The 23,889-nt window shown below is 56.1% G+C and overlaps 2 protein-coding genes across 2 annotated transcripts in view; one reads left to right on the top strand and one right to left on the bottom strand.

The window, feature by feature from the left end:
• The window catches only part of SCRIB (scribble planar cell polarity protein), a 90,484-nt gene extending 78,128 nt beyond the window's left edge, over nt 1-12,356 (top strand). The window contains exons 30-44 of the mRNA XM_056854570.1: nt 968-1,288; nt 2,316-2,384; nt 2,520-2,570; nt 2,931-2,972; nt 3,112-3,231; nt 3,479-3,580; nt 3,682-3,729; nt 3,874-4,036; nt 4,686-4,860; nt 5,419-5,508; nt 5,589-5,780; nt 10,059-10,187; nt 10,706-10,845; nt 10,968-11,005; nt 12,255-12,356. Of these exons, the coding sequence (XP_056710548.1) occupies nt 968-1,288; nt 2,316-2,384; nt 2,520-2,570; nt 2,931-2,972; nt 3,112-3,231; nt 3,479-3,580; nt 3,682-3,729; nt 3,874-4,036; nt 4,686-4,860; nt 5,419-5,508; nt 5,589-5,780; nt 10,059-10,187; nt 10,706-10,845; nt 10,968-11,005; nt 12,255-12,356 (1,782 nt within the window). The remainder of the gene's footprint in view (nt 1-967; nt 1,289-2,315; nt 2,385-2,519; nt 2,571-2,930; nt 2,973-3,111; nt 3,232-3,478; nt 3,581-3,681; nt 3,730-3,873; nt 4,037-4,685; nt 4,861-5,418; nt 5,509-5,588; nt 5,781-10,058; nt 10,188-10,705; nt 10,846-10,967; nt 11,006-12,254) is intronic.
• Nucleotides 12,357-20,894: 8,538 nt separating this feature from the next.
• The window catches only part of IQANK1 (IQ motif and ankyrin repeat containing 1), a 65,546-nt gene continuing 62,551 nt past the window's right edge, over nt 20,895-23,889 (bottom strand). The window contains exons 14-16 of the mRNA XM_056854567.1: nt 22,640-22,774; nt 22,343-22,421; nt 20,895-21,074 (exon numbers count right to left, since the gene is read on the bottom strand). Of these exons, the coding sequence (XP_056710545.1) occupies nt 20,895-21,074; nt 22,343-22,421; nt 22,640-22,774 (394 nt within the window). The remainder of the gene's footprint in view (nt 21,075-22,342; nt 22,422-22,639; nt 22,775-23,889) is intronic.

Genomic DNA, 23,889 nt, shown 5'->3' with positions numbered 1-23,889 from the left:
TCCAGGCTGGCTATTTCTGTCCTGGCTGGGCTGGGCTGGAGAGTCTCTCTTTGTCCACTGCTGCCAGGAGTCTCCCTCCCCCCTCCAGCCAGGCACAGACAGAGCCTCCTCTCCTGGCACACGGGCAGGTAAAGAGCATAGATTGTGGAGTGGGGGTGGTGATGGTGGAAGTTGGTTCTGCTGTGGGTTGGCTTCCATTTCTGCATTATTACTTGAGGGCTCTGCAAGCTGCTGGAAGTGAAAGGGAGTTGGAGACCCTCTGAGGGGGGCTGGGGGCGGGTGATGCCCGGCATCTTTGTGCTAAACTGCTTGGGCCACAAGAAGTCTTGACGAGCAGCCTTCCGGGGTCAGCCACACTGGTGAGGGGGGCAGATCCCGCGTGTCGTGACCCCCCCCTCTCTAACTTTGCCGTGCTCCAGCACATCCTCCTGCTGGTGTTCTGTTGACTGTTCCTGTTGGATCAGAATCAGTCTGTTTGGAAAGCTTTGGAACCGGCAGCCGAGGGAAGTTTGCGCTGGCCGGCCTTCTTTGCCACACGCCCCGTGCTTTGCAGTCCTCCTTTGGGTGAGGTCTGTGGCTCAGTGCAAGGGGTGTGTCCGCGCATCGGGACTGTAGGTGTTGGGGTGACGAGAGGAAGAGGACACCCGGCTGTCCATCCTGGGCTTCCCGGCCCTCGGTGGCCTTGGCCAGTGGCGATCTCTCGTAGGGTCCGACTCCTGCCTCGCATGGGTGACTTTCCTGTCCCCACCGTCTCTCTCGGTGGGTCTAAGGCGGGGGCCTTCACGGCAGCCAGGCAGGAGGGCTCTCCGCAGGTTTGTGTCCTTCCTCAGGGGGGTTCAGGAAACCAGCAAGTGCCCAGCAGGGCAGCGCAGATGACTGAAGCACCCACTTGCGGGGGCTGTCCTTGTGGCTCGTCCTCCACGCGGTGGCCCTGGCCGCCTGACCTCCACTTCCTCCTCCTCCGCAGCTCCCCTGCTGTGAAATGGAAAGGGACTTCCAGGTGCCCCCTGCGCCAGAGACTCGTGTCATCTACCACGCCCCTACCTCAAGCCCGGGCCCGATGAGCAGCGTAGCCGTCTCGGCAAGTGGGGCTTCCCCTTTGGGTCAGCCTGGCATGGAGCAGGGCCAGGAGGAGCAGAGCTTGGTGGACTCCCAACCCATCCCCTTCAGCGCCAACCCCTTTGTCGTGGCTAATCGCCAGGGCAAAGCCACCGGGAAGGCGTGCTTGGGGGGTCCTCCCCTTGGCTACGGCCAGGGCGGAGTCCTGAGGACCAGTCTCTATGCCAAGGCAAGCGGCTCGGCATGCTGCGTGCGGTGGTGCTGCATACCATTAATGGGATGTACCTGGGGCCTTGCTACTGACCAGACCTGAGAGTGCGCTCATGGGAGGAGAGGAGGCTAGCCCCCCTCCCCCGTTTGGGATTTCTTGCGCTTGGGTTTGAGCCTTTTTCTCCGTGCTGCCTGCATGTGTGGGGTCAGTTGCTGTGCGTGCCTTGGAGTGGGGCAGGAGCTCTGCCAACCTGACAGCAGCAGGCCTTGTGGAGGACATGCCCCAGAGTTGATTTTCCAAGGGCCCAGGGAGCCACGCACAGGTGGTTGGGCGCCAATTCCTGGGATCTGGAAACCTGTCTGATTTGAAAGTGTTCTCTGTCTGCCGGAGGGGGACGAGCAGCACAGAAGCCTTGAGAGCTCTGAAATCTCATTCCTGACCACTGGGAATCGGACATCTCCGTGGTCTGAGGTGCTGCAGTTGGCGTGCACTTTGAAGCACAAAGGGGTGTCCTAGGAACTGGTTTTTTAAAAACAATAAAAGCTGAATTCTGTCCCCTTCTGTCCTCGCATATGTTCCATCTTGGAAACAGGCTCCTTGTCTGAAGGGCTCTGTGAACTCAAACAGGGTTGCAGGAGAGAGGGAGGTGTTGAGAGCTGGCCTTCCCTTGGCTGCGGGTGTGAGATCAGGTGGCTTCAAGGGGGCTGCCGGAGAGATGCTGTTGGCAGGTGTGTGACTTGCTGGAACTTTGGAAAGGTGTATGGTTTTAAACTGTTCTCTGATTGCCGTTTTGTGGCCGCACCCACCTCCCAGAGGTGCCCACAGGCTCAAAAAGGCTGGGGAACCCTGGAATAGAGCAGCTTAGTAGCCCCTTGGTAGCCCATCTGCTTGGCATGTCAGGACTGTTTGAAGTGCCGGCGCTGCATGCGGCTCGCCTGAAGAGCCAGGGGCAGCTGCTCTCTCGGGAGCATGCCCAGGCGGGCTGGGGGCTGGACTCTCTGCCCTCCAGGGGAGTTGCTAAGCAGCCTCCTCCGTTTGCTTTCAGATGCTGGCAGGGGAGACCGAATTGGGCCCTGTGCGGCGAGACTCTTCTTACTCTCCCGGAAGCCAGCAAGTAAGCCACGCTGTGTGGGGGAGTGGGGGAGTGGGGGGGCGGCGGCAGGGTCTGTCTCTGCCTTCCCTGCTGTGGTCAGTCAGCCTCTCTGTGTTGTGTGTCTCTGGTTCTCTCTCCGGCACTGCCTCTCTCCAGCCAACTGCTGCCCCCCGGCCTGCCCACCTGGTGGGCAGAGAGACCCGCTTTGTAAGTGCCTGGGTGTGCTGTGCCACGCACCAGCTCTGCTTGCTGGGGGGGGGGGGCTGCTGAGTTCAATGCTTTGAGGGGGGACCCTTTCTCCCCCCCCCCCGCGGCTGTTCTGCCGCTGCCGCCGCCGTTTTCTGCCCTGCGCTGCTGCTGCTTGTTCCTGGACTGGTCTTTCGGGTGGCCTTTGGCAGGAGAGCCTCCAGCTGAAGACCTGAAGGGGCTTTGGGGGTGGTGGCGGCTGGGAGTCTCTGGGGCTGAACTCCAAGCTGGACGGCAAGCGCTTGTTTTTTCGGGAGGGGCTGTGATGTGGGGCAGAGGGCTCAGGCCTCCCTGCTGATGGGACTTGCCTTTTGCTTCCAGGCTGCCCCGCACTGTATTCCCACCCACCCCGAGAGCCAGTCGGTGAGTCCCCGGGCCCCTGGCTGTGGGGTGAGGTGGGAGTCCCTCTTGGCTTGGCCTCTGGAAGGCTGGGGAGAGCCGCCTCCCATTGCTGCTCGTCTGCCTTCCATGGCACCAGCCTCTATCTTTCCCTCCTGCTCAGACTAAGCCGGGGACCATCCAGCCCCTGTCCCGGATGCGGCCGCCGCCAGCTGCCTCGGAGGGCAGGGACAGTCCCAATCCATTCCAGCAACCAGAGCCCTGCTCCAGCACCCACAACTCTGTAAGTCTGCCCACTGCCTCCCCTGCCCTGGGTCGGCCTCTGCCGCTATGGCAAGACCTCGTCTGGGCACCAGGGTGGGGGGATCATTGTGAGCAGTGTTTAAGAAGGGGGCGGCCGTCACTCACTGGCTGCACTTGCCCCACACGCTGGTGGCAGCTGTCTAAGACCGGTTCCCTCGGCCCCTCTCTTCTCCCTGCCCTGTCGACCTGAGTGCCTTGACAACAGCCTGTTCCCCCCTCTGCCTCAGTCCCCCAGTCCTCCATCACCAGAGGAGATCTCTCTCAATACCAAGCAGGCCTACAAAGCCTTTGCAGCTGTGCCAGTTTCGCACCCGCTCCTGGAGCCGGAGGTGAGTCAGGGATGGCTTTGGGGTGGGTGGGTGTGGACATTTAGAGGCAAGTCCAGAATTTGCTGCCATCACAGCAAGGGGTCTCCCCTTCCGCCCTTCAGGAGTTGCAGAGCCAGAAATGTCCGGAGAGGCCGCAGGCCCTGTCAGAGGTGAGTCCTGGGAGGTGGGGGGGGGTGTCTCGCTGTTGGAAATGTGGTCTGTCTGGGCACCCTGCTGGGGCTGGGGCCTGGCCAGGGGGGTGGGTTGTGTGTGTGCAAGCCAGGCAAGCTGTGCTGCTGCCGCCCCCACTGCAGGTGCCCCCGCCAGGAGGTTCGCAGAGCCCGGAGCAGAGGTCCTTCCGGGAACGGCAGAAGTACTTTGAGGTGGAGCTGAAGCAGCAGCAGCCGGCAGAGAAGCCCCCCAAGCGGGTCTCCTTGGTTGGAGAAGAGGACTTGAAGAAAATGAAGGAAGAGGAAGGTGAGGGGGGTGAGAAGGGGCTTGGTGGGAGGCGGCTGGACGCTGCTTGCTCCCTGGGGCCGGCTGTTCTTCCAGTCTTGTTCCGGGTGGATTGGTTGGCAGCACTGATGCCCGGCCTTTTTCCTACCAGCTGAGCCACTCCCCCCCCACCCATGGTGTCTGTCCAGGTTAATGAAATATTTATTGGTGAATACATTATTTAGCCTGCCCTTCTTCCAAGGGACTCAGGGTGGAGTACATATACCACCCAGGCTTTTATCCTCACACCTTCCCTGTGAGGTAGGCCAGGCTGAGTGACTGGCTCTCAGGCACCCAGTGAGCATGATGGTCATCTGCACCCAGGAGGCCTTCCCAGTCCTGGCTCATCGCCACTCTGCAAAGAGCAGGGCTCTTTCCTGGCCCTTTTTGCATGGCACCAGGTCGCCTCCCCCCCCCCCCCCGAGGAAGGGGCCGGTGGTGGCCACTTCCAGCAGACTGGGCTCAGGCACAGGCTGCTTGGATCAGGACCTGCCGTGCCGAGCAGGGGTCGGGAGGGGGGTGGAGGTGGAGGGGCAAGCGTATGCCTGAGGGGCAGGGCCAGATTGCCCGAGAAGGGCTGCAGAGGAGCCGCGGCTGCCCTGCTCACACCCAGCCATTTCTCCTTCGGCAGCTCGCAAGCTGCACCAGAAGCGAGCCCAGATGCTGGAAGAGGAGGCAGAGCCAGAGGAGGCGGAGGCGGGAGAGCGGCCAGAGGACATGGGGGCACAGTCGAGCATCATGATTGAGGGAGTCGAGTACAAGGTCGAGAAGCTGGATGAAAGGGCTTTCCTATCCCCGGCCACTTGGTGAGCTGCATGGCCTGATCTTTGCCGCTGCTCTGCGAATGACCTTGCCTTGGCCAGTTCATGGCGTAGCGGTTAAAAAGCGGCGGACTCTAATCTGGAGAACTGGGTTGGTTTCCCCACTCCTCCACATGAAGACAGCTGGGTGACCTTGGGCCAGTCACAGTTCTCGCCATGCTCTCTCAGCCCCACCCAAGGTGTCTTGTGGGGAGACGAAGGGAAGGAGATTGTAAGCCACTTTGAGACTCCTTAAAAAGATAGAGAAAATCGGCACCTTGAGTCTCTGCAAGAAAGGTGGGCCTGTAAAGGCCGTGAACAAATGAATTTCTGATGCCCTCAGAGCCTCTGAAGAGCCCCTTCTGTGCCTAGGCCAGGAGGCAATGGGGCTTGTCGGCCATCTGCTCTCTTGTGTCTGTGAGCGTTCAGGCTTTCTTCTGCAGCCATGAAGATGTGTCGTTGTTAGGCAGGAGATTCTCAGGTGCTAACTCAGCTGGCCTTGGCGGGCCATTCTCCTGGAAGCAACCTGGGCTGTTGCTCACAACTCTTTCCTCTTCCGTCTAGGGCCCCAGAGCCTGATGGACTCACTGGCTCTCAGAGGAACTCCCTTGAGGGGGGCTCGAGGCCAGAGCAGCAGCCCCCTTCCATGTCTGGGTAAGAGGGGGAAGGGAGGAAGGGGGTCCCCGTGCTCAGCCTCGGCTGGCATAATTCTCTGTGCCCTCCTCTGTGAGCAGGCTGAGCCCCGTTTATCCCAGAGGGGGAGAGTGGAGCATGCCGGTGAGGACAGCCAAGGCAGAGCGGCGGCATCAGGAGCGCCTGCGCATGCAGAGTCCGGAGCTCCTCGGTGCTCAGGAGACGAGGGAGCTTTCTCCCGCAGAGCGGCGGGCCCTGGAGGCGGAGAAGAGGGCCATGTGGCGAGCGGCACGGTAGGTGGTGGGGGAAGCATGGGGAGGGGCCTCTGCACACCCACTCACCCCGCCCACCCACCCAGTGTTCAAGCAGACCCCTGCCGCTGCCTCAAGGAGGCCTGCAGGTGAAAGCAGCCCTGTAGGGGGTGAGTGAGGGATCTCTCCGAACCACCTCCTTGCTGCTGCCATGTCTCACACCCCTTGAGTTACCTTGGATTAAGATAAAGTTTTTTTCTCCCTCTCCCATAATACTTGGACTCGGGAGCAAGAAGTTCCGAACAGACAAGAGTACTTCTTTACTCACTGAGTCATTAAATTATGAAATTTGCTGCCAGTGGCTGTAGTCGTATAAAAGCACCTTAAAAGACCCAATGGATTTTTCCAGGCTATGAGCTTCCATGAGTCAAATCTCATTTCATCAGCTGGCATAGTGGCCGCAGCGATGGCTTTTAGGGCAGGTTAGTTAGAATCATGGAGGATGAACCGCTATTCGCCATAGTGAGTAAAGGGAACCTCCATCGTCAGGCAGCAAACCTCTGCAATCCAGTGCTAGGAGGCAGGCATGAGGGGGAGGCCTTGGCCTCTCTGCCCTTTTTCTTGCCCTCCCAGGGCAACTGATTGGCCTCTGTGTGAGACAGGACGCTGGACTAGGTGGCGCCTCCCTGGTCTGATCCAGCAGGGATCTTCTGAGGTTCCAGCACACATTATTTGTGAAGTTTCCAAGTCTTGTTTCTACCGCACGACTCAGATACTCATTTGCCCGGTCAATTTGAGTGTAGTTGAAGTCACCCACTATTACAACATTTCTGCTTCTGTAACTTTCCTTATTTCCTTTTCCATTTCAAATCTGCCTCATGCTTTTGATTGGGGAGCAGTAGTGAGCCCCCTTTTAAGGAACCCTTAATGCTCAGTTATCTCCACCCATATCAGCAGCTGCTTAGGCTCTCGTGGTCTCCCTGTCTTCAAGCCCCACGCGCTGAGCAAGTGAGCCCTCTTCAGCTGGAATTTTGCTCTGGGCAGGAGGAGAGTGACCTGGGGGTGATGGGGGTTGAAGGACAGCCCCCTTGTTGTGAGCAGACCACTCGTTGGTGGGCTTGAGACTTGCAATGTTTCTAAGACTCCTCGGGGGTGAGGGGATCAGTGAGGATGATCTGCCCCCCACCCCCGGAGCCTGATGGATCCGAATCATTTTCCGATGGCGAGGGGATTTTCCTGCTGATTCGGGTGCGGCTCCTGTTGAGGCCCTGCTTGATCTCTGGGATGAGGAGATGACCCAGGGCTCCGAGGTGTGCCCTCTCTCCAGCCCTAGAGCCAGGGTAGCCCCTAGGTTTACTGAGGGACTGCAGATGGTGAAGAGGTGAGGGAGGCGGCTGGAGCTGCACTGGAGAAAGACTCGGGACAAACCCAACAAGGCTCGGCCTAGAGATCATTTGTAAGACTGCGGCGGTGATGGCGGCAAAGAAACAACATTTCTTCACCACCGTTGCATCTGCACAGTGTAGACGACACCTGTGAAACTTCTGGGAGGCCAGGGGTGACCTGTTGGGTTCTGGTTGATGGAAGGAGGTGGACTCCTCTGCCGTCCACGGCACCCTTTTTGTTATGGGACTGGAAATGGCCTTGGCTGCCCGCAGGATGGACTGGAGCCTCCTTGTTAGTTGTTCTGGGCCTCTCAGTGGCTTTTGAGGCCCTCCAACATGGTATCCTTTAGGACTGTCTTTTAGGGTTAGGGTTTTGGTAGGATTTTGATAGGATTTATTTTTCCACCTTTCTACATAGCTACTCCGATACATACAGTCTTAAAGGGGACAGGGTCCCACCACCCATCCACTACCAATCCCCAAATACAAGTGAAAAGAACAAGGGGAAAAGAAAAATCTACAGCACAATATCCCAACCTCCTCCCCACCCCCACCAGGTCCATCCCGTGTCACACAGTGGCCAACCAGTTCTTCTGGAGGCCCAGCAAACAGGGCCCAGAGGCCGAGGCCTTCCCCTGATGTGGCCTCCTGGCACTGAGGTGGGATCCAGAGGTGTGCTGCCTCTGAATGTGGAGGTTTCTTTTGGTCACCATGGCGAGTGGCCACTGACAGATCTCTCCTCCATGAATCTGTCTCATCCCCTTTTAAAGCTCTCTACGCCTGTGGCCGTCGCTTCGTTCTCTGGCAGTGTATTCCACGTTTTAGTCACTGTTGTGTAAAAAGGTATTTCCCTTTGTCCATTTTGAATCTACAGTCTATCAAGTTCATTGGATATGCCTGAGATCTAGTATTTTGGAAGGGGGAGACTTAGTTCTCTCGGTCCACTCTCTATCCTGTGAATAATTTTATAAACCTCGATCATGTCCCCCCTTAAACTGTAAAGTCTTCAACCTTTCCTGACAGGGAAGGTGCTCTAAACCCTTAATCATCTCAGCTTTCCTCTTTGGTACTTTTTCCACCTTTGCAATGGCCTTTTTGAGATTTCTTTTGCAGTGAATTTCAGAGGCCTCGTCAGTTGTTGCAGCAACTCATTTCCTGATTGTCCATCTGAGCCCTTCCAGCCCCTCCTAGCATCCCTTTCAGTGTTAAATTAGCCTGCCTGGTTTCATTACCTCCTCCAGTTAATTGTTAAGTAGCCTCAAGATCTTGTATTATGATATTGTTGCATGATCTTCCTCTCTAAATCCTTATTTTGTAATTATTAATGTGCTGTTCTGATTCCATCAGTTTTGAGGTAAATCTAATAATTTGTAGTGTGTTCTCAGTCTTACTTCTGAAATCCTTCTCCCTGCCTGTTTGTTTCTTCCATTCATGATCTCTGCCCCTTGATCTCTTCTCCAGTTTCATTTGGTTAATAGTTTTTTTCTCATATTTAATTTTGCTTTGAAAAAAATCATTCGAAATAGTTTCCAATCTCGTCCCTCATTCTCTTTCTTGTCTTTTTATTTCCTTTTTAGAGGCCAGTTCTTTTAAATAAGATTAAATGTTTCCTGCCTAAATGTTCACCTAAAGTAGTTCCAATAGCCCTCAGTCCCCTCCTCAAGAGAAAATGTTTCTTGAGCAGCCCCTGAAACACTGATTGGGACCTTGTGGCCAAGGAGAAAACAAACTCTTTCTCTTAAGCTTGACGTCTGGCAGCGTCTCCGTGTCAGTGGTGGGGGGGAGTGGGGGCCTCTCCCTGATTGTGCTTTGAAAGGTCATCGTTCCTCCAGAAGTGAAAAAAGCAGAGGATTTTGTTATGAGGCTTTGGGAGATTGGCAGCCCCCACCCCCCGGCATCAGATGGTGAAGTCAGTGAGACTCACCTTCACGATGCCCAAGAGGTTGGTGGGGGGGGGGGGAGGTGCACACAGAACGGGGGCGCAGCTCGGTGGGAGGGCCCCCGTGGAGGGGTTGCCCAGAGCTCTGTCCTCTTCCAATTCTAGGGAGCCTCTGAGGGGAAGAGGCGGTGGCGTAGGGTCCAGATGAGGAGGGGAGACAGACCTCTCCCAACCAGAACTCCCCCCCCCCACACACACACACGCATGCACGCACTGAAGTGGGACAAGACCTGCAGCAGCTGCTCTGGGGTTTTGCAACCAACCAGGTGTGGCCTGCTTTGAGGTTAAGGTGGATCCAAGCTCTGCTTCTTCATAGCTGTGAGGCCTCAGAGCGCACACGGGGCCTGTCCATCATCATGCTTCCGGGATCACTGGGGCTCTGAACTGGGTGCTGGGGGGCATCTAGCCCCGTTTTGCCTGGACCGCAGCTTGTTGGCCATGATGGTGCTGTTTGGGTAGGTGGTCTTCAGCCCCCACCTCCCCCAACCATGGGGTCTCCTGCCCTCCAAACTTGCAGCTGCCGCTGCCTGGCCTGGGTGTGAGGGGCGGCCAATGCCAGAGGGGCTGTGCTTTTGCAGTGAGCTTGCTTTGGCCTTGGGTTCTCCTTCTCTCCAGCGCCTCCACCAGCTTCTGGGCCTGGGACCCCCACCAGACCCACCCCTGCCACCTGCTCTAGGCACACGCTGTGTTTCGGGGGGGGGGGAGAGGCCTCATTCCAGCTCCTGGACTGTAGGAGCCTGCACGCACTGGGGTCCCCTCCTCTGTCTCTTCCTCTCCTCCCCAGGTGGCTGGAGCTGGTTGTGGTGATCAGGGCATCTTCCTCTGCTTGGTTGCTCAGAGGCAGCCCAGCCCTTTCCCCCCCCCCACAAGAGCTGACTGGGTTGGCCCTGTATGGCCCCCCTCCCCCTCTCTGCTTTGTCTCTCTCTCTGTCTCTCTCTCTCTGCCTTTTCTTTCCCACCCTGATGTCTGTGTCGTCTTCCTCCTCTTCTTCTCAGCTCTTCCACCCTAGAAGAGAGTGTTAAACAGTACGAGCAGGACCTGGCCAGGAGGCTGTACCAGGCCCGGCAACAGGCAGCAGGGCAGGGCCCAGTCATGCGAGCGCCCGGGCCTGCAGGCCAACCAAGGTGTGCAGAGCCCCCGCCCCCCACCCACCCCCTTGTGCAGAGCAGCCTCCCCCCCTCACCCAGAGCAACAGCTCGCCCTGCCCATGGCCAGGGAATCTGAGACAAGGGGCTGCGGGATGCTGGCAGGGCCCCAGATCCCTGCCCTTCTTTCCCCACCCCCCGCCCCACATCCCCTTAGCAGGGGTGGGCTGACTTCCACCTGGCAGAGAGTTCCTGCAGTGTGCTAAGCCAAGAGTACAGATGTGGGAGCTCCTCTCTGGTTTGTGTTGGGATTGCTGGAGCGTCATGAGATGGACCTTGTTGGATTAACAGGTAACCCATCATTCCGGGTACAAATCCCCAGCGGGAGCAAGAGCTCCATGGCCCCTGATGGCCTGTGCACACCGCCCCTGCGGGGGGTTTTTGCCACATGGGAGGAGTCCGACGGGAGCGTTGTGTTGGGAAGCGAGGCTCCCCGTCAGCCCAGACCGGGTGGGGCCTCCCCTCAAGCCTGGCTACTCCTTCCTCTCCCTGGGCAGGATGAAGTCTCTGGAGCAGGATGCTCTCAAGGCCCAGATGGTGATTGCCAAATCCAAGGAGGGCAAGAAGCGCAGCACGCTGGAGCAGCTGGCGGAGTCCCCCTCGCCCGCTCCCACGCCTTCACCCACACCCCTGGACGGTATGCCTTTGGGAGCCTCTCCTTCTGAGGCGGGAGCCTTCCCTGTGGGGGGCGGGGAGAAGGCTGTGTTGGGGGCCAGCCTGGTGCCAGGCTTGTTAACGGTGGGATTCCTTCTCTTACAGACTGCAGCCCCCGGAGTGTCGCATCACCAGGCAGGCTGGTAGGAGGCGGGCCCACAGCGCAGGGGGCTGGAATGGGGTCGGGGCACCACCCCTTGAGGCCTCCTGGGGACCAGCTGGCGGATTTCCGCGAGGCAGGGGCTTTCCTTGAGGATTGGCACATGAGAGCCAGTGTGGTGTAGTGGTTAAGAGTGGTGGTTTGAAGCAGTGGCCTGTAATCCGGAGAACCGGGTTTGATTCCCCCCTCCTCCACAGAAGCGGCGGAGGCTAATCTGGTGAATTGGATTTGTTTCCCCACTCCTACACATGAGGGGTGGGTGACCTTGGGCTGGTCACAGCTCTCAGCCCCATCTACCTCACGGGGTGTCTGTTGTCGGGAGGGGAAGGTGATTGTAAGCTGGTTTGAGTCTTCCTTAAGTGGTAGAGGAAGTCGGCATGTAAAAACCAACTCTTCTTCTCCTCCTCTTGGGTGATGTGAGAGAGTCCCTTTTGCCCAACCCCCAGCACTGCTGTGTGCCTGGCCAGTGCCTTTCCTCCTATGGCTCCTTTCCCTTGGCCTCTGGCCTTCTGCTTTGCTATCCTTTCAGTGGGTGGTGCGAGAGATCCCAACCCCACAGTCTCCTGGTGCACCAACTAGAAAGAGTGGCACTTCCCTGAGCATCCAGTGGGCTTCTGTGCCACGGCCTTCTTGGGTAGGGCCGGTGCCTGCCAAGACTCACAAATGCCTCCTTGTGTTCCAGGGGTTGTGACCGCTTCTCCACTCAACCCCTGGGTGCCCTTGGTGGCCTCCCTTGGAGATGTCCAGGGCCACGTTGGCTACCCCACTTGCTGGGTGCAGAGGCCTGCCCTTTGGTGTCTGGTAAAGGAGAAGCCAGCTGCATTCTTGAAGCCACACTGGAGGCCTGCAGATAGCTACCTACTGCCTTCTAGTTGCAGGGGGTGGGGAAGGGAAGGACTTTGCGTGGCAGTCAGCCACTGTGCCAAGGTGTGCCAGGTCTCCTGTCAGAAAAACCTTCTTCTGAGCTGGCAGCCAGAATGAGCCTGTTTTTATCTCTGTCCCACTTGAAACAAGTGCACCCGACACCTCTCTCTGCCAGGGCTCTCCAGAAGATTCTGGTTCTCCTCTGTCTGCCCCCTGCTTGAGAAGAATCGGGTGGGCATCTCTCGTTGCCAGCTGCTCTCTGCCTTGTGCCAGCTCCTGAGCCCCCCTCTTGTGCCTGGGCATTCCCTATTCATTTGTTCTCTTTCTTTCTCTGCCTCCTGCCTCCCTTTCTGTGCTGATCCTTCCAGTCTATGCCTGAAAAGAAGTTTGTCTACAGGGAATTTGCTGCCATTCCTTCTTCCAAACCTGTTTATGAAATCCAGGTACACGCAGCATGGAGGGTGGGGTAGCCAGCTGCCCGCCCGCCTGGGAGCAGGCCTTGTCTGGCTCTCTTTTGCTCCTGGGGGGACAGGGAGGGTGCAGGGTGAGGATTGGCCCTTGTGAAGCCGAGTGGGGGGAATCCTGGGTGGCCGTCGGTGAGGCCCAGGCGGATCTGCTCCATGCTTTGCTGCTCGGCTGGCCACTTTCGCAGAGAAGGGGCTTTGGCCTGAGCTCGCCAGGCGCTGCGTTTTTTAATTTATGTACAACATTTCTATGCCACCTTTGCACCCATCTCACGGTCCCCAGGGTGGCAAACATTGAAACAATCCAAACGTTAAAATAGTCCAGATGCTGAAAGAGAGCTCCACAAGAGTTAGTGAGAGGGTGCCAAACGAAACAAATAAGTCTTCACCCACTGGCGGAGGATGGCAATAGAGGCTGACAACTGACTCTGCCTGGAGAGGGGGACTCCCAGTGTTTTGGTGCCATGACCAAGAAGGCCTTCTCCTGGGATGCCACTGGCCTTCTCTCCGGAGGCGGGGGCATCCAAAGCATCGCCTCTGAAGATGACCACAGTGGTTAGGTCGGTTCATATAGGAGTAGGCAGTCCTTAAGGTACTCTGGCCCCAGGACCTTGAATTGGGCTTGAAGGCAAATTAGAAGCCTGTGTTGATAGAACCAGAGCGGAGTGGTTGGGGTTCCTCGCAACCCACTTTGTTCAACATTCTGGCCGCAGCATTCTGTACCAACTGTAGCTTCCAGACAGTCTCCAAGGGCAGCCCCACATAAAGCGCATTGCAGTAATCCAATCTAGATGTTTATCCGGGCATGCATCACAGTGGCAAGATTGCTTCCCCCCAACAAGGGCTGTAGCTTCCTCACCATTGGTAGAAGGCAACCATGGCCACTGCTGCTGCCACCTGTTCATCCAGCATCAGGATACCTGGGCCCAGGAGCACCTGCTCCTTTAGGGGGAGTGCAGCCCCACCCAGAAGAGGAGATGCCCCATTCCCTGGGTCAGACCATCCTTCTATCAGGAGGGTGCCCATTTTGTTGGGATTAGGTTTTGTCTTCATAAGAGTTCTGGTCACTTAACTGGAGCTCCTTGGGGTTAGCCGGTGCTCCCTTCTGATACAGTATGTATTCTGTACGTAGGAAACGCACGCTGCCCTTTTCCATCATACAGAATACCAAGGGAGGAGAAAACAAAGTTGCCCTTACCTGTACCTGTGGTTCATCTGGTGGTCTTCTGTGCAGGACACGCTGGCCATGGAGAGGCCAAAAGGGCTGACTCTGGATCAGGCAGCGTCCCCCCCCTCCGGTGCTGTGTCTGCATCTGGAGTTAATGACGGGCCTTGGGGGAGGGGGAGTTGGATTTTGCCCTGCCCCCCCTTCGTGTCCTCTGAGCCAGGGGTGGCCAGCTGCTCTAGTCTGCTGGGGTCAGTGAGAGCTGAGGGGCAGCTAGCGCGGCTTCCAAATTAACATGGCTCTCTCCAAGTCCGGCCTTGTGTGGACAGGGACCATGATGGGCGCAGGTGGCTCTTTGCACTGCTTGCCCAATGCCCAAGGACAGCCAGCCGACCAGGGGTGCGGCCCGCTTCTCGGTTGCTCAGCTGCCAGAGGCTGGGGCTGTCTCTTTTGGGGACGAGCCCTCTGGGCTGCCGGTCTGACCCGCCCTGCTCTGCGTGAAACTTGCCCTGCTCCTTTCCTCATGGCCAGGGGAGGGGCGGCAGGCCTGGGCACCGGAGAGAGGTGGTAGCCCTGCAGGCAGGCAGGCACTGAGCCCGGGCCCCGGAGCTTCGCGCTGCTGCAGTGGCTGCTGTGGGGATTGGTGCCTCCTGGGTGCCCCTCCCTCCCTCCCGTGGCTCTCCTTTGCATCCTCCCTCCCCTCCGGTTCCTGCCAGGACCTGGTGCCCGCCTGCGTGTCCTTCTGCTTCTCCTCTCTGCGCAGGTTTTGTGAGTGCTGCCTGTGGCTGCAGCTGCCAGGGCTAGGAGATCCCGCTCTGCCTGGGAGCCTGGAGAAAGGGCAGGAGGCCCGCAGGTGGCCAGGTCTTAATGCCCGATCTTTTGTTGTTCCCAGACTCCCGATGGGGGTGGCACCTGCAGACTCCTCCATGAGGCCAGCAGCTCAGGTGAGTGGCCGGCACCCAGCCGACTCAGGGCCTTCTGGAGCCGGTTGGTGGGGCTCCCTTCCGAGGCTACTGCTGCTTCTCTGCCTTTCTGCCCCTTGCGATGAGGAGCCAGGCTAGCTGTGGGCTTGGTAGGCGAGACTGAAAGGGGACGCGTGCGTGCGTGCTGCCCCCTAAGCAGTTGGGAGTCGTGATTCAGCACGCCCCGCCTGTTGCAGCTTTGGGGTAGAAAGAGGGGTAGCTCCCGACGCTGGTAGGTTCTGGTAGCTTATAAAAGACGGGGGGCGGGCTTCAGGCAAGAGTGTGGAATCTCTTGGACCGGGGCAGGCTGGCAGCCGAGAACTCAGCACCCATTGGGGAAGCAACTGCTTTTGATCGATGCACAAGGAGGCGCAGAGGGCTTCCCAAAGGGGTTTCATGCTGTCCTTTCCTGGCAGAACCCTTCAGGCCCTCGCCTCAGGCTGCTTGTAGGGGTGGTTGTCTTTGACATACCACACATTGCTGGGAGAACACCCTTCGAGTATAAGGGCACCTCCTGAACTTCTCACCACTGGCTTCCCTTCCCTCTGAAGATACGTGCGCGTGCGCTTGTGTGTCCTGCGCAGTCTCTGCATCTGCTCCAAGATGGCTCCGGTTTCTTCTTCTCGCTTGTCTGCTGGCTCCTTTTGTGCAGTTCTTGGATCTGCTCCCCTGCCTTTCAGCTTGTGCCGTTGTCGTTTTTGACTCAGGCTGGGCTTGTTGGAGTCCCCAGGCAGCCGTCCGGGACAGGAGAGGGCCACTCACCCGCTCCTCAGGGCAGCTTCCTTGCCCCCTTTTGGCAGGGCTGCTGGCCCCAGGCCCTGGGTAGCTGGCCGGGTCCCAGCTGCTTCCTCTGGACTGGGCTCCTACATGGGGCAGTGGACAGCCCAGCCTTAAGGCCCGGTCCCAGTGGAGGGGGGGAGGGAAGAAAGGAAAGAAGGGGGAGCAGTGGGGGCAAGGCCTTCTGGCCCATTTCCCTGGAGAGGGGCGCCTGGGGCTGCCTTTCTCGGCGTGAGGTCTCTGTGTGTTCCCTCTGCAGTGAGCCCAGAGCGAGATGGGCAGGCGGAGGACCAGGAGCTTCTATCAACGCACGGCCCCTTGACTCCCAGCGCATCCCCTCAGGAAGAGCTGGGCATTTTTGGCAGCAACCGCAAACTCCGGCACACTCAGCACAGCCTGGAGACGGCTGTCCCAACATAACAGTCCTGCCCGCCGGGCCAATGCAAGAACCAAGGTGCAAAGGTGCCAGCTCTGCAGACCGCGTGGACTGGCGCCAGCTGCTGTCTCCTCCGTGACACTGGACAGAACTGGGCTCTCCGAGGGCTCCGCAACCCTCTTTCAGGCTGTGAATCCTTCTCCGCTTCTCACAATGCACTGCGGCAGGTTCTGAGAAAACCTGGACTAGCGGCGGAGGAGGAAGCGGTGGTGTGCCGTGTGTGCTAACTCTTGTATGGGAGCGTGTGTGTGTGAGAGCAAGCTGCGGCTGCTTCATGATGACTTGGCATGGGCCCTGTCCTTAGCCCCAACAGGTATTTGCCAAATGGCCAGTGGATCACTCACACACACTGGGTGGGGGGAGGCAGGGAGAAGGACAGGGCCCTGATTCAAATCGGCCAAGGAGAGGAGGAGTCTTGTCGGTTTCTGCCATCGCCCTGTGAAGAATGGGTAACACCCAGGCCGCGATACTGAGTGCTGGGCGTGTTCTGTTTTACAATGTGTGTGTGTGTGTGTGTGTGAAGCAGCAATGGCACCTCAGGCCCACTTACAAACAAGATCAGGAGGCAAGTTGTGGTGCCTGCCCAGCGGTAGCAGAGGTAGGACAGTGGGGGAGCCAAGGTTAGGGGGGCAGACTAGTTGGTTTAGAATGTGGTGATGCAGATAGAAGGTGCAGATAAGCAGGGGGGGACTGGGGTTTGGAGTGAAGTAGTGCAGGATAAGGTGTGCATGGTAGCTGTTCAGCAAGCTAGCGCCAGAGATGTCTCGACGGCACACAAAACTCCACTGAGAGCCCAGGGCAGGCTTGCAGCCCACCTGCTATAGCCAGCCCTCCTCTGGCTTATGGAACCTGTTCTCAAAAAGGTTGGGGTGCTTAGGGGGCCACCGACAGGTGACTGGTAGCTCTAGGCACCAGTGACTTAGCTGTCACCTGGCCAGTGGTGGGAAAGGGAGGGACTGAATTGGGGCCTGTGTCCACCCCTTGCCTGCGCGCTTCCTGGGCATCCTGTTGCAAGCTGACTACCTGCTGAAAGTCAGTGTGTGGAATCTCTCATCATGCCAAAATCAGAGGACCGTTTTAGTGGAACATGTAAGCTCAGTTGTGGAGTGTGGAGAGGCTCCTCAATGCCTCGGTGATGGCGGCTTCTACATCAACTGTTAGAGCTTTTTGATTTTAATCTAATTTTAGCCTCTGCTTTTAATGAGCAATTTGTGGGGGTGATCCGGAGCGTTTCTTTGACTAACTTATGACTTCTCTAGGTGCTGGGCTGTGGCGTATCTGTTCTCTCCCAGGACACTCCCAAGGGAGACGAGACTGTAACTAGTGACATTTGTACAACCAAAGAAATCTATTTTGTGGTTCCAGGACAATAAAGTTTACTTTACATTTAACAGTTGCTGCTACCACCTTTGCCTTCCTAGCTGCCTGCGGAAGAAACCTCCGGGGCTTTTCATTGGCAGTTCTGCCCAGAAACCACATCAGCAAGATACATTCCCTGTACCTTGCACCTCACAGCTGTGTTCTATAATAATTCAGGTTTCCAAGCAGTCTTCAGGGGCAGCCCCTACACAGAGTGCATTAGTGTGATCTAACCTAGATATGATCAGAACATTATCATCAAGCTCTGTTGGTCTAGAAAGGATTGTGCCTGGCACACCAACCTCAGTTGAGTGTCTCCACAATGCAGAGGACTTGAGAACAGCTGGACTTCCATCTGTACCCCCTGGATCTAAAAGGAGATGCAACCTATAAACCTGTTCATTTAGAGGGAATACATCCAGAGTATGTTGATGCCTAAACTCCTATGTGGCTTCATTGTCTGCTAACAGCACCTGAGTCTTGTCTGGATTTAGCTCCAGTCCCACCCCCAGCAGCCATCAGTTCAAAACATCTCCCCTCACCACTGGTTCACTTGCACATTGATGGACCCCTAATCTCTACCCCAGGCCACCATCCCTGAGCAATTCCATGTAAGTTGTGGGGGTCACGTGTAAGCCCTGGGTGCACCCCCAGCACAAGAGCCAATTGGTCAAGCCTTGGTGCCAATCTGGTAGGGATGGAGCTGCCAGAGTTGTTTAACTGGGAGGCATGCCACTGGCTCCCTTGTTGAGCTCATAATGAGAGAAATGGGGCAGAAAGCCTTTCAAAAAGCGGGAGCCCCCAAGCAGTGACGTTGATGCCAAAGGGAAGAGGCAGTAGAGTCGGAGGGTTCCAACTGGGTCCGTGTGGCACAAGGGGAGGAGTCCAAAGATGCTATTAACAGTGAGAGGGAAGGAGTGCCGCCAAAGAGGTGGAAGGACAGAGTTGGGCCCTCCTCGCTGAGGTGGCAACTGCTTTTGAGGGGGCAGAACAGAGCCCTACCTAGGAAGAGTCCCAGGGTGGGTTTGTACTGCCCAACTAAAGCAGCAAACCTCATGTGTCATCTTAAGGCCAGCTTTTTGTTTCAGAGGTTTTGTTTTGTTTGTGTGCAGCAGAAGACCCTCAATTTGAGTCCAGTAGCACTGTGTGTGTGTGTGTGTTACGTGCCGTCAAGCTGGTTCTGACTTAGGGGAATCCTGTGAATCAATGTCCTCCAAAACAGCCTTCCTCAGCTCTTGCAAACGGAGGGGCCCCCTGGCTTCCTTGATTGAGTCCATCCGTCTCATGATGGGTCTTCCTCTGTTCCTGCTGCCTTCAACTTTTCATAGCATGATTGTCTTTTCCAGTGAGTCTTGTCTTCTCATGATGTGTCCAAAGTACGATAAACTCAGTTGAGTCATTTTAGCTTCTAGGGACAGTTCAGGCTTGATTTGATATAGAACCCACTGATTTGTTTTTGGTGGTCCTCAGCAGCTGTAACTCTCCTCCAATACCACATTTCAAAGGAATCTACTTTCTTCCTGTCCACTTGCTTCACTTTCACACCCATACATAGTAATGGGGAATACTATGGCATGGATTATCTTGATCTTGGTCACCAGTGACACATCCTTACACTTAAGAATCTTTTCCAGCTCCTTCATGGCTGCCCTTCCCAGTCTCAATGTCCTGATTTCTTGGCTGCAGCCTCCCTTTTGGTTGATGATGGAGCCAAGGAATAGAAAGTCTAGAACCATTTCTTTATTGTCAACCTCAAACTTGGTAATTCCTCAGTAGTCATTACTTTTGTCTTCTTGATGTTCAGCTGTGATCCTGCTTTGGCACTTTCTGCTTTAACCATCCCCCGTCCTTTAAAGTGTTTACTCTTTTCTGTCAGTCACGTCATCTGCATATCTCAAATTGTTAATGTTCCTTCGACCAATTTTCATTCCACCTTCATCTAAAACTAATCCAGCTTTTCTTATATGATTGAAAATCGGCTGGGCTGGGAGACAGAGGCAGAGCTGCCGGCAAGGTGAGGCGAGAGCTGCTTTGGCCTTCCCTAAAACTGCTGGGGAGCAGTAACTGAGGTTGCTGTGAGAGGACGGTATTGGAGGGCGAGCCATTTCTCAAATGGGAAATTGCCAAACTCCTAACAATGATATGTAACATGTCCCTTTGATCAGCCTCTGTACCAGAGGACTGGAGAATGGACAATGTAACACCCATTTATTAAAAAGGTCCCAGGGGGGACCCAGTAAATTACAGGCTAGTTAGCTTAACATCTGTTCCAGGTAAATTGATGGAAAGCATTATTAAAGATAGACTTGTCAAGCATCTAGAAGGGCGAGCCCAACTGAGCAAAATCCAACATGGCTTCTGTAAAGGTAGGTCCTGTCTCACTAACCTCTTAAGTTTTTTGAAAGCGTCAATAAGCATGTGGACAGGAATGAGCCTGTGGATATTGTGTATTTGGATTTCCAAAAAGCTTTTGACAAAGCCCCCCACCAAAGACTGCTAAGCAAACTTCATAGTCACGGGATAAGAGGACAAGTCCTCTCATGGATTGAGAGCTGGCTGAAAAATAGGAAGCAGAGAGTAGGAATCAATGGTCAGTTCTCACGATGGCGGGATGTGAACAGTGGGGTACCTCAGAGATCTATGTTGGGACCGGTGCTATTCAACCTGTTCATTAATGACCTGAAGTTGGGGGTGAACAGTGAAGTAGCAAAGTTTGCAAATGACACCAAATTATTTAGGGTGGTTAAAACAAAATTGGACTGTGAAGAGCTCCAAAAGCTACTCTCCAAACTGAAGGAATGGGCATTAAAATTTCCCAGAATTATAGCTGATCTCCAGACTACAGAACTCCGTTCTCCTGGAGGAAAAGGCAGCTTCAGTTCTGCTGAGAGGAATATGATTGGAGGGGGGGCACTGCTTTCTGAAGTGGGAAGGGGAGCCAGGCTATCCACAGTATTATCTGTTGAGGAAATGCTCCACAGCAGAAGAGAGACCAACATCCCTTTGTCCGAACTGGTGCTGGCGCTTCTGCTTCTGGGGCTCGGCTCTGGCAGGATTGAGGAGAGCAACCAGAGAGCCTACGTGGCCTCTTCGCATACAGGTCCCCAACCAGTCTCCCTCTTCCGAGCCCTTGGCTCAGGGGTCCGTTATTTCATATTTTGGGTGCAGAAAGGCCGAGGGGGTGATCAGGGCCACAGCGGTCAAAAAGGAGGGCCCAAAGCAGGACTTGCGGCCTGTGGCGTGGGACTGCTGCTGGCCCCGGACAGCTACACGGACCTCAATGGACCCTGGCTGTGAACGTTGGGGGGGGGGGGTTTGCAGAGACAACTGATATTGGGGGGAGGTGCCTGTGCCTACCACTGGGGCACTTGGTGCAAGCTAGGAGGCTGTATGCTCAATTGCCCCTAGGACAAAGGCTACGGAAGAGGCACCCATACAACGACACACGTTTATTTAAGCACGAGCCTTCCTCCTGTTTGTGACAACGCCTGCGCAGAGGGCAAGCTGGGGGTGGGGGTGTCTTTTCCGGGCAGAGGCTGAGCAGAGCTCCCTTCCCTGTGACCGCCATGCAGGACTTTCATAAGGTGGAAGGAAGCAGCTGGGAGAAGGGGTGCCTCCTGAAGCCTCGCTTTCTGAAAGAGACCAGCCCCACCCCCCACGCACACGCTCAGTGCAGAGCCCTGCAAAGGGCCCGCTGGTGCTTCACCAGTTTGCAGGCAGGGCCTGGCTGCTCCTGCCTGCCCTCCCCTCCCCTCCCCAGCCTCTTCGGGGCCCAAAATGCATCACAAAAAGCGGCAAGGCCAGAACTCAGGTGTGGCTTTAATGGGGGCTGGTGTGGGCGGCGCCTACCGACTGCTCCTGGGCAGAACGACTTGGATGGGCAGAAGAACCTGCAGGAGCTCCTCAGGGGGGTGTTGCCGTTTAGTGACCACAAAGAGCTTGAACTTCTCCGCCCGAGTGGCCTGGAATTCAGTGTCTGCGTATTCTGGGCCGTCCGTTGGCCTGAGCAGGGACAGGTACCTGTTGGGAGTGTCGACAGAGCAGGGGCAAGGGCAGAGGGCCGCAGATAAGACCAGCTGCCATGTCATGGGGGAGGGGAGGAGAAACGGCCCCTCCTGCCTTATGGACCACCCACAAACATCCCCTTTCCCCCATGAGACCACCTGTTTCCACCATTCAGGTCTCTTCCCTCATCGCCCTCCCCCCAATCTTTTTTTTTTTTGGCCATCAATTCACGGCTGACTTGTGGCGCCCCCTGGTGGGGCTCTCAAGGCCAGAGACCTTCAGAGGTGGGGGGGGGACCCTCACCTGCCTTCACATCAGGCCCCCTGGTCGTCTCCCGCCCAACTCCTAACCCAGGCCGACCCTGCTGAGCTTCTGAGATGTGAGGTGATCAGGCTAGCCGGGCCCCATCCAGGTAAGCCCCCCTCATCAGCCTTGTCTCAAAGAGGACAGGAAGCTTGTTCCGCTTCACTTCACAGGAGTCTCCGTTTGTGACCCAGCCCACACCGAGGCACTCGTGGCTGGGAGCACTGAATGCCCAGACGTCTGCTTGCTTGCCTGCCACCATGAACAGCACCGTGTGCGCGAGCATGCGCATGCACATGGCCACTGCAGTCTCTTCCCAAGCAGCAGCTACACAAGTTGGCTGCAGTAGAGAGAGGCGCATCAAGGCCAGGGAAACTATCTGAGTGTGGAAGAGCACAGACAAGGTCCGGGGGTGTGTGCAGAGTGGGGGTGGCCCCCCCCCCAGCGGCTCAGCAGACTGCTGCAGCGGAGGGCAAGAGGTGCATCTGGTCAACCGCACCAAAGCCTCTCCCCATCCGGCAGGTGTGCTGCCAAAAGCCCGTGAGCAGCGATTCCACCCACCAAAACAACACGCACCGTATTCCAGAAACCTCTTTGAGGTGCAGCGGGGCTTCTCAGAAAGATATTTCAGATGCCCTTTTCTCTACTTTTTCAGGTAGAGGTGATAACGAATATTTATATAATGGCACCGCAATACTAGCTTAAACTATATGTCTAACGTGCTTTTTTCACAGCCTGACTGCAACCAAGTTGACAGACCCACTTTCCCCTCTTGGTCTCCAGGGCTCTTTACCCTGTGGTGACAAACAGGCATGCCCTTCCCAGCAGCCCAGGGCAGCCGGGTGAATGGCATGAGGTCTTTCCTCGCATAGGTCCCCTACTCCCCCACCCCCCACCCAAGGCACTGGCAGTGGACAAGGATGTGGCAAGCCTACCTCTCGTTTTCAAGGACCGTTCTATCTAGCATGGCCTCCGCTAGTCCTGGCTCCAGCCGGTCCAGCTGCTTTTTCACTGTGTCAAACATGTTCACTTCCATCATGTCAAAGACCAAGGGCTTGCCATATCTGCATTGGGGGAAAGGAGAGGAGGGCATCCCAGGGAAGGCAGGAGCTGGCAGCTGAGCCTTGAGACTGGATCCATCACGGCCTCCTGCCTCAGAGTTCACCCCCCCCCCTCCACCATGCTGGCTCACGAAGGCGCAGGGCAGCTGCAGCCTGAATGCCCGGGTGCACTTCCCCGTCCAGGTTCTGATTGCCCATAAATGTTTAGCTTTTGTCCCTACCGAATGGCCCCCAGCAGTGCCAGACGGATGGTTTCCACGCTCATGTCACTGGGATTCACAGCATTCAGGTAATTGGTGTCACGATAGCGCAAGAAAATGGCTGCTTGGCCAGAGGGATCAATTACTAGCGGCCACCTGTGGAGGCAGAGAGAGGTCATTTATGCATGGGAGTTTTACCTGGGGTTCGACGCTCGCTCGATCCTCCCCCTTTTCTGTTGCGAATCCAAACAATGCAAAATCACCAGCTCAAATCTGGAAGCGCCTGAGTTCCTGTCCCTTAAAAATGCTGCTTTGTGATTGGCTGTAGTGCTTACTGTGAGAAAAACGTTCAGTTCCCCTCTCCCCGATCCCGCAGAAACTCAAGTGCCATTTTAAAAACTATTTCACAAAAAGGAGCTCTTCAAAAGGAACAGGGTGAGGGTGGGGGAAGAAACCCATGGATCGTATTAAAACCCATTTTTATGTGACAAATGTCTGCTCAGAAGGAACTTCGGATGGTTTGGTGCCAGGGTCACCTTTTCCCACACGGTCGAGCCTACTAGTTAAGATCTGCCTCAAAGATGGGACTTTCGGTAGAATGGCTGACCCGAGCACATCGTCTCTCAAGAGCTCTTGAGAGACCCTAGAGACACTCTGAGCCGGGACACCTCCAGTGTCCTGAGCACGTTCCTAAAAGGTGGAACGTGGAGCAGGAAATTCCTGCAGCCCTTAGAGTGCTGTTTGACTCCGGAACTCCCCCCGGAAAGAAACCCGAGGGGATTTGGATGTTTGTCCAGCCGGCCGAGGAAGAAACCATTGCCATGAGTGTCTCCAAGGATCCAGGCTCGGATCTCCTCTACCAATTACCATCTATTGAACCATTTTAAAGATAGAAACTCCGGCATCTGATACCTGAGTAAGTGCCAAGAACTCCCTTTGTTTACATTCCAATTTCGAAAGACGGTGGAACTTTTTAAAACGACTACAGAACCCGCACCCCCCCCAACCAAGAATTTGAGACAACCCGGTTAAAAGGAATACTTAACAACTTGATTGATGAACTATAAACTTCACTCATGGCCAGACATAACAACAGATACGTAGAGTGACACTGCAACTACCAATTAAAAGACTGTGATTTATGAGGGGGAGGGATGAACTTTCACTTCCGAACTGGAGCTCTTTTGTTTTAAGGAGTCCTCCAGCCACTTTTCACTTTGAGAAAGAGACTCCGCTGGAAACACCGGATGTTCATCCAAGCCTAATTTAAA

Source organism: Euleptes europaea, chromosome 8, assembly GCF_029931775.1.
Source record: "Euleptes europaea isolate rEulEur1 chromosome 8, rEulEur1.hap1, whole genome shotgun sequence".
NCBI classification, from domain to species: domain Eukaryota; kingdom Metazoa; phylum Chordata; class Lepidosauria; order Squamata; family Sphaerodactylidae; genus Euleptes; species Euleptes europaea.
This window is presented reverse-complemented; position numbering and strand designations above follow the sequence as displayed.